The sequence below is a fragment of the Bombina bombina genome, chromosome 10, assembly GCF_027579735.1.
Source record: "Bombina bombina isolate aBomBom1 chromosome 10, aBomBom1.pri, whole genome shotgun sequence".
Taxonomy (NCBI): domain Eukaryota; kingdom Metazoa; phylum Chordata; class Amphibia; order Anura; family Bombinatoridae; genus Bombina; species Bombina bombina.
In genome coordinates, this window is record NC_069508.1 from 5,399,349 (window position 1) to 5,413,155 (window position 13,807).

A 13,807-nucleotide genomic window follows, 5' to 3' on the forward strand; every position below is an offset into this window, starting at 1 on the left:
TGCCAGTTCCAGTTCTGGAACAGGGGCTGGGGTTTTATTTTATCTCTTCATTGTACCAAAGAAGGTCAATTCCTTCAGACCAGTTCCGGATCTATCAATATTGAATCGTTATGTAAGGATACCAACATTCAAGATGGTTACTGTAGGACTATCCTGCCTTTTGTTTAGCAAGGGCATTATATGTCTACAATAGATTTACAGGATGTGTATCTGCATATTCCGATTCATCCAGATCACTTTTAGTGTCTGAGATTCTCTTTTTAGACAAGCATTACCAGTTTTGTGGCTCTACCGTTTGGCCTAGCCTCAGTTCCAAGAATTTTTTTGGTTCTCGGTGCCCTTCTTTCTGTAATCAGAGAACAGGGTTTTGGTATTTCCTTATTGGACGATATCTGGGTACTTGCTCAGTCTTCTCTTTTTCGAAGAATCTCATACGAATCGACTTGTGTTGTTTCTTCAAGTTCATGGTTGGAGGATCAATTTACCAATCAGTTCATTGATTCCTCAGTCAAGGGTAACCTTTTTAGGTTTCTAGATAGATTCAGTGTCTATGACTCTGTCCTTGTCAGACAAGAGAAGTTTAACATTGATATCAGCTTGTCAAAACCTTCAGTCACAATCATTCCCTTTGGTAGCCTTATGCATGGAAATTTTAGGTCTTAGGACTGCCGCATCAGATGCGATCTCCTTTGCTCATTTTCACATGCGACCTCTTCAGCTCTGTATGCTGAACCAATGGTGCAGGGATTACTCAAAGATATCTCAATTAATATCTTTAAACCGATTATACGACACTCTCTGACATGGTGGACAGATCACCATCGTTTAGTTCAGGGGGCTTCTTGTTCTTCCGACCTGGACTATAATCTCAACAGATGCAAGTCTTACAGGTTGGGGAGCTGTGTGGGGGTATCTGACGGCACAAGGGGTTTGGGAATCTCAGGAGGTGAGATTTCCGATCAATATTTTGGAACTCCGTGCAATTTTCAGAGCTCTTCAGTCTTGGCCTCTTCTGAAGAGAGAGTTGTTCATTTGTTTTCAGATAGACAATGTCACAACTGTGGCATACATCAATCATCAAGGAGGGACTCACAGTCCTCTGGCTATGAAAGAAGTATCTCGAATTTTGGTTTGGGCGGAATCCAGCTCCTGTCTAATCTCTGCGGTTCATATCCCAGGTATGGACAATTGGAAAGCGGATTATCTCAGTCGCCAAACGTTGCACCTGGGCGAATGGTCTTCACCCAGAGGTATTTCCTCAGATTGTTCAAATGTGGGAACTCCCAGAAATAGATCTGATGGCTTCTCATCTAAACAAGAAACTTCCCTGGTATCTGTCCAGATCCCGGGATCCTCGGGCGGAGGCAGTGGATGCATTTACAAGTGTCATCCTGCCTATATCTTTCCGCCTCTAGTTCTTCTTCCAAGGGTATTCTCCAATATTCTAAAGGAATGCTCGTTTGTCCTGCTGGTAGCTCCAGCATGGCCTCACAGGTTTTGGTATGCGGATCTTGTCCAGATGGCCTCTTGCCGGCTGTGGATTCTTCCGTTAAGACCAGTATTTCTGTCTCAAGGTTCTTTTTTCCATCAGGATCTCAAAACCTTAGTTTTAAGGTGTGGAGTTTGAACGCTTGATTCTTGGTCAAAGAGGTTTCTCTGACTATGTGATTGATACTATGTGACAGGCTCGTAAATCTGTATCTAGAGAGATATATTATAGAGTCTGGAAGACTTATATTTCTTCAGGATGGTTTAGATAAAGGTTTGTCCGCAAGTTTCTTGTAAGACAATTCTCTGCTCTTTCTGTTCTTTTTCACAGAAGGATTGCTAATCTTCCTGATATTCATTGTTTGGTTCGTATAAAACTTGTCATTAAGTCAATTTCTCCTCCTTGGAGTTTGAATTTGGTTCTGGGGGCTCTTCAAGCTCCTCCTTTTGAACCCATGCATTCTTTGGTCGTTATATAACTTTCTTGGAAAGTTTTGTTTCTTTTGGCCATCTCTTCTGCCAGAAGAGTCTCTGAATTATCTACTCTTTTTTGTGAGTCTCCTTTTCTGATTTTGCATCAGGATAAGGCGGTGCTGCGAACTTCTTTTGATTTTTTTACCTAAGGTTGTGAATTCTAACAACATTAGTAGAGAAATTGTGGTTCCTTCATTATGTCCTAATCCTATGAATTCTAAGGAGAAATCATTGCATTCTTTGGATGCTGTTAGAGCTTTCTAATATTATGTTGAAGCTACTAAGTCTTTCCGAAAGACTTCTAGTCTATTTGTCATCTTTTCCGGTTCTAGAAAAGACCAGAAAGCTTCTGCCATTTCTTTGGCATCTTGGTTGAAATCTTTATTTCATCATGCCTATGTTGAGTCGGGTAACACTCCGCCTCAAAGGATTACAGCTCATTCTACTAGGTCAGTTTCTACTTCCTGGGCATTTAAGAATGAAGCTTCGGTTGATCAGATTTGCAAAACAGCAACTTGGTCCTCTTTGCATACTTTTACTAAATTCTACCATTTTTGATGTGTTTTTTTCTTCTGAAGCAGTTTTTGGTAGAAACGTACTTCAGGCAGTGGTTTCAGTTTGAATCTTCTGCTTATGTTTTTTCATTAAATTTTATTCTGGGTGTGGATTATTTTCAGCAGGAATTGGCTGTCTTTATTTTATCCCTCCCTCTCTAGTGACTCTTGTGTGGAAAGATCCACATCTTGGGTAATCATTATCCCATACGTCACTAGCTCATGGACTCTTGCTAATTACATGAAAGAAAACATAATTTATGTAAGAACTTACCTGATAAATTCATTTCTTTCATATTAGCAAGAGTCCATGAGGCCCGCCCTTTTTTGTGGTGGTTTTGATTTTTTTGTATAAAGCACAATTTTTCCAATTCCTTATTTTATATGCTTTCACACTTATTTCTTATCACCCCACTTCTTGGCTATTCGTTAAACTGAATTGTGGGTGTGGTGAGGGGTGTATTTATAGGCATTTTAAGGTTTGGGAAACTTTGCCCCTCCTGGTAGGAATGTATATCCCATACGTCACTAGCTCATGGACTCTTGCTAATATGAAAGAAATGAATTTATCAGGTAAGTTCTTACATAAATTATGTTTTTTCTAATTCCTATAAAGGCTAAATTATAAGGAAAGGGATAAAGTATTCTAAGTCAGAAATTAAGTAAATTTAGAAACTTCTATTGTTATAAGTTTCTTATAGAGACAAGACCGGGATCGAACCTGTGACCTCAAATCTACTATAAACTAAAAGTCAAATTAAACTAGTATTAACCCACTACTCTAAACGCTATAACCTATATATAATGAAGATCCAACAATTGTAGATCTATAACCTTTAAGGTTAAATATACTTATTATCCCAATGTATAACAACTGCATTTAAGTGTTCTTAAAAATATTATTAACAGTCGAAAATTTGGAGCTAAACTAGTTATAATGATAGCAAAACAAAGTCATATTAGTTCAATGACTATTTTATATTAAACATAAGGGATCGAACCCAGGGTCTAAAGGGTCTATATATCTTAATGACTTAGAAGAACCACAGTCCTAATCCACTAGCCTAAAGGCACAGTCTAGAACAATAAACAAACTTTATAGAAATGATGCAAACTCGAGTTTTTCATTTAACCACCTCTCTTATGTGACAAACCAGTATCAATTCCTATGAACTTTAATAGTTCAAAATCTGAATTGTGACACATCTGAAAATGACGTGCAACACTACTAGTATCTTTGTTATTTTTTACGTCATCTCGATGTTCTTTTATGGCATATGTGCTGAATGATGAACAATGGGAGGCGGAATTGAGTGAGAGCTTGTCCTCTGGTGCGTTGGATACTGAAGGGGGGGAAACTCCAACTAACATTTACTCAGTATTTAAAAAGTATAAAAATGTATTATCCAAACAGATCAGGTTAAGAGCAGAAACATCAAGCCTGGAGAATTATGTATATTTAGGGATTATTCCCTGTGGCCTCCGTTTACGTTTAGACCCTGGTACTAATCTGAGGGACCATGATGAGGAAGGTGAAGACTTTATGGGTGATTGGAACAAGAAATTATCTTCTTGTTCATTTGGCTTGATGGAAATGATGATTAAAAAGGATAAAAGACGACTTGAAAAAATTAAATTAGAGATTGAAGAATCAGTTAAATTGGTCAATTCATTTGAAACAGACTCTAAATTTAGCAAATTAAATGATGAATAAATGATGAGGTAAAGGAACATGTCCTGAAACTTAGAACTGAAATTAAATCTAGAAAATGTAGAAAGTTAAATAGGGACCAAGAGGATTACAAGAAAGGATAAAGTTTACACTTACTTTTTGAATAGAGGTTCATATGACTCAGGCACAGACGCCTCAGATATTGAAGGAGATAATAGATCCTCAAAAAACAGGGTAGTTTTAGACAAAGACGTAGAGGGGGGAGGAAAAGACCCAAAAACAAAAAGCAAAGATATACATTTTCAAGCAAGACAGCAGAGGCAAGGGAGGAGACAACAAAGTCAGGATGCCCCTCCACAGTGGAGATGGAGGACAAGGCGAGGGCCTCAGAAGGATTACTAACTCTTGAAAGTTGTGAGGAAATGCAGATTGTGAATTTATCTTCTTTCAAGTTAAATCTGTCCCATATCAGTCTTTTAAAGAAAGGCTTATCTTTCTGTCCCTCTAACCACTTAGACAAATTTACTGTCATTAAGGATTTACATTTATTTGGAAGAAAATTGGTCTTGTCTTCTATAATGGAAGGCAAAAATTCAATGAATTTAGATTTAGAGAAAATACAAGATGACTTGGCGATATCTAATCTGGTAACTCTTCTGGAGGAGAATGAAACTGATTCACCTCTATCTTTAACTGAATTAGAAGCTTCCCCTTTAAATTCTATAGAATGTTCCGTGCCACGTTCACCTTTTAAACCTAAGTCTAAATTTATGCCTGCTCTCTCTCTTGCTCCTGCTGTACAGTATTTTGTGAATGCAGTTGAGAAAGACATTGAACAAATTGTTTTTTCAGGCATTGTGACTGATAACCTTACGAAGGCTGAGAGAAAAGCAAAGTCTGATCTCAAAAATGCTCCTAATGTGGTCATTAAGGCAGCTGATAAAGGTGGAAATCTTGTTCTCTTAGATGAGGATTTCTACCTCAGAGAAGTAATGAGACAACTCAATAATAGAGAACAGTATGCTTGTTTGAGATAAAATCCTTTGGAGGAAACTCAAACTAAATTGTTGTTTTTGCTGAATGACGCAAAATATGAAGGTTTAATTTCAAAAAAGGAATTTGATTATCTGTATTCACATTATCCCACTTTACCTACTTTTTATTGCCTCCCCAAACTGCACAAAGACAGCAAAAATCCACCTGGCCGCCCAATCGTGTCAGGGATTGGGGGAGTAACAGAAAATATAGGTAACTTTGTAGATTTTTTCCTGAAACCTTTCCTCCCGACTTTACCTACTTATGTCAGAGATACTTCTGACCTCCTACAAAAACTTGATAATCTAATTGTGGATGAAGATGTTATTTTAGTTTCTCTGGACGTCGAAGGTTTATATTCTTCAATTCCCCACGAAGTGGGAATTGCTGCTTGTCGGTCATTTCTTGAATCTCGTGGTCCTCTATATAAAAAACACACTGAATTTGTTCTCTCTCTCTTAAAATTTGTCCTTGAGAATAACATTTTCTGTTTTGATGGTAAATATTTTAAACAAATTTGCGGAACAGCAATGGGGGCCACTTGTGCCCCCACCTATGCTTGCCTTCATCTAGGCATTTGGGAGCTATCAGAAGTTTTTGGCACCCATAATGATACTGTTGAGAGCTCGGTCCAGTTATGGCTCCGTTATGTGGATGATGTTTTCATGTTGTGGAAAGGTGATTTAACCAACTTGGAAACATTCATCAAAACTCTCAATACTAATTCTTACAATATACTTTTGACCTATGAGGCTGATCTCCATAAATTATCTTTTTTGGACATTCTGATCAAGAAACAAGGGAGGTACCTTCATACTGAAATTTTTTGTAAACCAACAGCCACTATCAGCTTACTTTTAGCTCAAAGTAATCATCCCTATTCATTGAAAAAGGGAATCCCTTATGGTCAGTTTCTGCGCTTACGCAGAAATTGTTCCACAAATTCAAGTTTTGAATATCATGCGATAAGGATGAAAGAAAGATTTTTGGCTTGCGGGTATTCCAAAAAATTGGTCCTGAGTTCACTCAGTAGAGTAAGAAAGTTGAAAAGAGAAACAATTCTCTTCTCAAAAAATGAAAAGAGCTTGGAAAATACCCATGTCAGATTTATCACACAATTTAACTCTCACTGGGACAAAATTCGTTCTATCTTAAGTAAAAATTGGCATTTCTTACTTGCAGACAAAAAACTGGCAGGAAAAGTAGGTGATCGTCCCCTACTTACCGCTAGAAAAGCTATGAGCTTGAAAGACTGCTTTGTCAGAAGTAACTTTGTTAAAACTCCAAAACAGAATTGGCTTACTATACACCAATCACACAAGGGTAGTTATCCTTGTGGAAAGTGTGTTTCTTGCAGTTTTAATACAAGGACTGAAACCTTTACTACAGGTGGCAAAGTGTATCACATTAATTACCCAATCAATTGTCAAACTTTTGGGGTAATTTATTTGCTATACTGTCCTTGCCCTATGTTCTACGTAGGGAAAACGAAGCGCCAGTTTCTCGACAGGGTGAGAGAACATCGAGATGACGTGAAAAATAACAAAAATACTAGTAGTGTTGCACGTCATTTTCACATGTGTCACAATTCAGATTTTGAACTATTAAAGTTCATAGGAATTGATACTGGTTTGTCACATGAGAGAGGAGGTGATCAGGACAAATGTCTTCTCCAGAAGGAAACTGGTTGGATTTATTGCTTACAAACTTGTGCCCCATTTGGGTTATATGAAAAACTCGAGTTTGCATCATTTCTATAAAGTTTGTTTATTGTTCTAGACTGTGCCTTTAGGCTAGTGGATTAGGACTGTGGTTCTTCTAAGTCATTAAGATATATAGACCCTTTAGACCCTAGGTTCGTTCCCTTATGTTCAATATAAAATAGTCATTGAACTAATATGACTTTGTTTTGCTATCATTATAACTAGTTTATCTCCAAATTTTCGACCCTTTAATAATATTTTAAAGAATACTTAAATGCAGTTGTTATACATTGGGATAATAAGTATATTTAACCTTAAAGGTTGTAGATCTACAATTGTTGGATCTTCATTATATATATAGGTTATAGCGTTTAGAGTATTGGGTTAATACTAGTTTAATTTGACTTTTAGTTTATAGTAGATTTGAGGTCACAGGTTCGATCCCGGTCTTGTCTCTATAAGAAACTTTTAACAATAGAAGTTTCTAAATTTACTTAATTTCTGACTTAGAATACTTTATCCCTTTCCTTATAATTTAGCCTTTATAGGAATTAGAAAAATAACAAACTGTCTTGTTAGGTGTAACTTTCTGACCCTCCCTATGTGTCCAATGCATCGTTGGGGGAGCTCTCATTTTTCTCAGTTCGGCTGTTAGTTATATTTTAACGAATTGCATGCGCATCTGAGCACCATGTTTTTTATTTTTGAATTAATATTATTATTTTGTAAATAAATTTTATATATGAAATGTCACTTTGTATATATACACTTTTTGTTTTTTGAAACTCCCAGAGGCGTGTCCCAATATGGCCTATAAAAGGCAGAGTTTAGGTTGATGAAGTTAGCCCTGAGGAGTCCCTGCTACTCATTGGGATGAAACACGTGTAGGCAGTTGTAACAGCTGATTGCTTTGATGAGACACCTGTTAGTTATATTTTAACGAATTGCATGCGCATCTGAGCACAATGTTTTTTATTTTTGAATTAATATTATTATTTTGTAAATAAATTTTATATATGAAATGTCACTTTGTATATATACACTTTTTGTTTTTTGAAACTCCCAGAGGCGTGTCCCAATATGGCCTATAAAAGGCAGAGTTTAGGTTGATGAAGTTAGCCCTGAGGAGTCCCTGCTACTCATTGGGATGAAACACGTGTAGGCAGTTGTAACAGCTGATTGCTTTGATGAGACACCTGTCTTTTGGAAATTCCTACTACACCTCAAAGAATTGCAGCTTGCTGGAGTGATTTATTACTTTGTTTTGCATCCTGGGCAACACAGGAACATTCACCGGATTTGCAGCTTCTTACCAAGGATTCTGTTCTTGATTTACATCGCAAAGGCTGTGAGTGCATGCTATGACTGTTGTTCTTTACAGGCAGTGGAAACTTACTTCATTTTTTCCTCCCGCAATACAAGTGGATGCCTGTTTTCAACAGATTTGGAAGGACTTCCATTTAAATTGTGATGTGTTCATGCTAAATGCTGCTGCTTTACTAATATCCTGTTTGTCAGAAGTTATGCAAAATTTACTATACAATACCCATATTTAAAACACATAGATCCTATATTTATATCATGACAGTATTGACCCTTAACTTTGGGACTGTCCTCTGATGTTGGTGTTGTGTTTTAAGACTTGGTATAGTTGCATGCTGCATATGATTGTGCAAAGCTGTTTCCTGTGTTTATATTTCACTCCAAATTGAAAAATATGCATTCTAAAGTATTCTTGTGATTGTATTATTCTGGCTCAATGTTTAAGTGAACTGCATAGATCCTCATTATATTATTATGACAACATTACCCTCATATTACTCTTTCTTTTGGGGTTGTCCTCTAATAGAGGTGTTGCATTGTCACTATTATATTTAGCCACTTTATTTTCCTATGAGACGTCTCACTTAGCTTTTTAGCTCATATTTTTGATTAAATTTTGTTTCAAATTACCTTTATGGTCACACGACCTTTACTAAGAATTTTGTTGCTTTTTGTAAATAATAAAATTATGAGTGCCTTGCAAGCATGCTAGTTGTCAAGTCTTTATTCTGGGTTTCCACCTGACTCCACACTTAGCTCTATTTATCTTAATACTGAGGTTGATACCTTGAGATATTTATATCTCTGTCTCTTTAAATGTGTATATGAGAGTGCTGAATTCCCTATCTTTTTATAAGGACTACTTCTCCTTATTCTCTCCCTATTTATAATAGTTTGCAATACTTATATAGGGTCTGCACCTCTAGTATGATATTACTACACAGAGCTAAAATATTGGTAAATGGCTCCGTTATCTCCATTTTTTTACCACAGTTGTTTCTCTTTCCCTCTGGCTGTGACTCCTGATCACATGACTTCTCAGAAATGGGCCAGCAGCTTCTGTCTTGAATTATGGCACATTTTCTACTTCTTGGGCCTGCACAAATAAAGGCTCCGTTGTACAGATTTTTAGGGCTGCTTCATGATTTTCTTTACTCTCTCTTCTATGGAATTAAAGGAGACATATTTTAGGAGGTTTCTATAAAGGGTGGTGCCTAGGTATTAGGACTGCCTTCTCTACTTTTCTTCCCTAACAGTGACCCGCCCTGATTTTGTGTTTGTGGTGGCAGTCTTGGCTCCTCTGTACCCTTTTTATCTCTCTACTTTTCCTTATCCTCGGCTTGAACTACTGAGATCATAGGGGAAGTGTGAGGGATATTTCAATGTTTTGTTTGGGGTGTCTTTGTCGCCTCCTGGTGGCCAGCTGAGGTATTTCCCATAGGTTATGAATGTTTTCATGGACCCTTACTGCCAAGAAGGAAATTAATTTATCAGGTAAGCATAAATTTTATTTTTATGTCTCCATCACTCAGGTTTCTGCCACGTTTGCGGCCAGCTTGGTCACAAGTCCAGCTATTGGTGCCTATCTGAGCCGCATTTACGGTGATAACCTTGTGGTACTGCTGGCCACAGCCATTGCGCTACTGGATATCTGCTTCATACTAGTGGCTGTCCCCGAGTCGCTTCCTGAGAAAATGAGACCGGCCTCTTGGGGAGCTCCAATCTCCTGGGAACAGGCTGACCCCTTTGCTGTGAGTGAGCATAGACACTACTGGTCTGTATATTACTGAGAAAAAGAATGGGCTGTTTTTAGTGTGTATAGGGGCTGATTTTGTGTATGTGACAAAAACAGGAATCAGCTGCGCCTAATGATGATTCTCCTGCTTGGAGAGAAATTGTAGTGCAGACGTACATTTTTTTTCTGCAGTGTAGGGCCCATCGCTAACCAAAATATTGCTCTGTCTTGTAACTTTTATTTCTCCTGTTAAGTGTGGTCAGTCCACGGGTCATCATTACTTCTGGGATATTAACTCCTCCCCAACAGGAAGTGCAAGAGGATTCACCCAGCAGAGCTGCTATATAGCTCCTCCCCTCTACGTCACCCCCAGTCATTCTCTTGCACCCAACGAATAGATAGGATGTGTGAGAGGACTGTGGTGATTATACTTAGTTTTATACCTTCAATCAAAAGTTTGTTATTTTATAATAGCACCGGAGTGTGTTATTCCTTCTCTGGTAGAATTTGAAGAAGAATCTACCTGAGTTTTTCTATGATTTTAGCCGGAGTAGTTAAGATCATATTGCTGTTTCTCGGCCATCTGAGGAGAGGTAAACTTCAGATCAGGGGACAGCGGGCAGATTAATCTGCAAGAGGTATGTAGCAGCTTATTATTTTCTGACAATGGAATTGATGAGAAAATTCTGCCATACCGATATAATGTAAACTCAGCCTTAAATGCAGTAGCAGCAACTGGTATCAGGCTGTCATGTATGTATATTTTACACTTCAGTATTCTGGGGAATGGCACTTCACTGGAATTATACTGTATGCATAAGACTTTAGCCTATTTTGCAGGGACTAGCAACAGGCTTTTTAATAACACTTTATTTATGTTAAACGTTTTTTGCTGGCATGTAAAATCGTTTAATTTTCTGAGGTACTGGGTGAAAAAATGTTTTGGGCACTATTTTTCCACTTGGCAGTCGTTTTTATTTAATTTATGACAGTTTACTGATCTCTCTCACTGTTGTGTATGAGGGGGAGGGGCCTTTTTTGGCGCTTTTGCTACGCATCAAAAAATTCAGTCAGAAGTTTATTGTCTTCCCTGCATGATCCGGTTCATCTCTACAGAACTCAGGGGTCTTCAAAACTTGTTTTGAGGGAGGTAATCACTCACAGCAGAGCTGTGAGATTGTAGTTGACTGTGATAAAAAACGTTTATTTCTGTATTTTTTTTTTTTTTTTTTCTGCTATCAGGGTTAGTTATTCTTTGCTAATGGGAGCAATCCTTTTCTAAAAGTGTGTTTTTTACAAAGATTTGAAGCTATAACTTTTCAGTTTATCAATTTTCCACTGTCATAACTTTTTCTGTGCTTCTTATAGGCACAGTACGTTTTCATATTATAGTAAATTACTTGAAAAGTATTTCCAAGTTGCTAGTTTATTTGCTAGTGTGTTAAACATGTCTGATTCAGAGGAAGATATCTGTGCTATATGTGCTAAAGCCAAAGTGGAGCCCAATAGAAATTTATGTACTAACTGTATTGATGCTACTTTAAATAAAAGTCAATCTGTACAAATTGAACATATTTCACCAAACAACGAGGGGAGAGTTATGCCGACTAACTCGCCTCACGTGTCAGTACCTGCATCTCCCGCTCGGGAGGTGCGTGATATTGTAGCGCCGAGTACATCTGGGCGGCCATTACAAATCACATTACAGGATATGGCTACTGTTATGACTGAAGTTTTGGCTAAATTACCAGAACTAAGAGGTAAGCGTGATCACTCTGGGGTGAGAACAGAGTGCGCTGATAATATTAGGGCCATGTCAGACACTGCGTCACAATTTGCAGAACATGAGGACGGAGAGCTTCATTCTGCGGGTGACGGTTCTGATCCAAACAGACTGGATTCAGATATTTCAAATTTTAAATTTAAACTGGAAAACCTCCGTGTATTACTAGGGGAGGTGTTAGCGGCTCTGAATGATTGTAACACATTTGCAATACCAGAGAAATTGTGTAGGTTGGATAAATATTTTGCGGTACCGTCGAGTACTGACGTTTTTCCTATACCTAAGAGACTTACTGAAATTGTTACTAAGGAGTGGGATAGACCCGGTGTGCCGTTCTCACCCCCTCCAATATTTAGAAAGATGTTTCCAATAGACGCCACCACACAGGACTTATGGCAAACGGTCCCTAAGGTGGAGGGAACAGTTTCTACTTTAGCTAAGCGTACCACTATCCCGGTGGAGGATAGCTGTGCCTTTTCAGATCCAATGGATAAAAAGTTAGAGGGTTACCTTAAGAAAATGTTTGTTCAACAAGGTTTTATATTGCAACCTCTTGCATGCATTGCGCCTGTCACGGCTGCAGCAGCATTTTGGTTTGAGTCTCTGGAAGAGACACTTGAATCAGCTCCATTAGATGAGATTACACACAAGCTTAAAGCCCTTAAGTTAGCTAACTCATTTTCGGATGCCGTAGTACATTTAACTAAACTTACGGCTAAGAATTTCCGGATTCGCCATTCAGGCGCGCAGAGCACTGTGGCTAAAATCCTGGTCAGCTGATGTTACTTCTAAATCTAAATTGCTTAATATTCCTTTCAAAGGGCAGACCTTATTCGGGCCCGGGTTGAAAGAAATTATCGCTGACATTACAGGAGGTAAAGGCCATGCCCTGCCTCAAGACAGAGCCAAACCTAAGGCTAGACAGTCTAATTTTCGTTCCTTTCGTAATTTCAAAGCAGGAGCAGCATCAACTTCCTCTGCACCAAAACAGGAAGGAGCTGTTGCTCGCTACAGACAAGGCTGGAGACCTAACCAGTCCTGGAACAAGGGCAAGCAGGCCAGGAAACCTGCTGCTGCCCCTAAGACAGCATGAATCGAGGGGCCCCGATCCGGGAACGGATCTAGTGGGGGGCAGACTTTTTCTCTTCGCCCAGGCTTGGGCAAGAGATGTCCAGGATCCCTGGGCGTTAGAGATCATATCTCAGGGATACCTTCTGGACTTCAAATCCTCTCCCCCAAGAGGGAGATTTCATCTGTCAAGGTTGTCAACAAACCAAATAAAGAAAGAGGCGTTTCTACGCTGCGTACAAGATCTTTTATTAATGGGAGTGATCCATCCGGTTCCGCGGTCGGAACAAGGACAAGGGTTTTACTCAAATCTGTTTGTGGTTCCCAAAAAAGAGGGAACTTTCAGGCCAATCTTGGATTTAAAGATCCTAAACAAATTCCTAAGAGTTCCATCGTTCAAAATGGAAACTATTCGGACAATTTTACCCATGATCCAAAAGGGTCAGTACATGACCACAGTGGATTTAAAGGATGCTTACCTTCACATACCGATTCACAAAGATCATTACCGGTATCTAAGGTTTGCCTTTCTAGACAGGCATTACCAGTTTGTAGCTCTTCCATTCGGATTGGCTACGGCTTCAAGAATCTTCACAAAGGTTCTGGGTGCTCTTCTGGCGGTACTAAGACCGCGAGGAATTTAGGTAGCTCCGTACCTAGACGACATTCTGATACAAGCTTCAAGCTTTCAAACTGCCAAGTCTCATACAGAGTTAGTACTGGCATTTCTAAGGTCGCATGGATGGAAGGTGAACGAAAAGAAGAGTTCTCTCTTTCCACTCACAAGAGTTCCCTTCTTGGGGACTCTTATAGATTCTGTAGAAATGAAGATTTACCTGACAGAAGACAGGTTAACAAAGCTTCAAAATGCATGCCGTGTCCTTCATTCCATTCAACACCCGTCAGTAGCTCAATGCATGGAGGTGATCGGCTTAATGGTAGCGGCAATGGACATAGTACCCTTTGCACGCC

At 38.7% G+C, this 13,807-nt stretch overlaps 1 protein-coding gene across 2 annotated transcripts in view; it reads left to right on the top strand.

Annotated features, from left to right (window-relative positions):
- The window catches only part of MFSD14A (major facilitator superfamily domain containing 14A), a 247,077-nt gene that overhangs the window by 114,309 nt on the left and 118,961 nt on the right, over positions 1–13,807 (top strand). For both annotated transcript variants that reach the window (XM_053693728.1, XM_053693729.1), the window contains one exon: positions 9,782–10,000. In XM_053693728.1, coding sequence (XP_053549703.1) covers positions 9,782–10,000 — 219 coding nt within the window. The remainder of the gene's footprint in view (positions 1–9,781; positions 10,001–13,807) is intronic.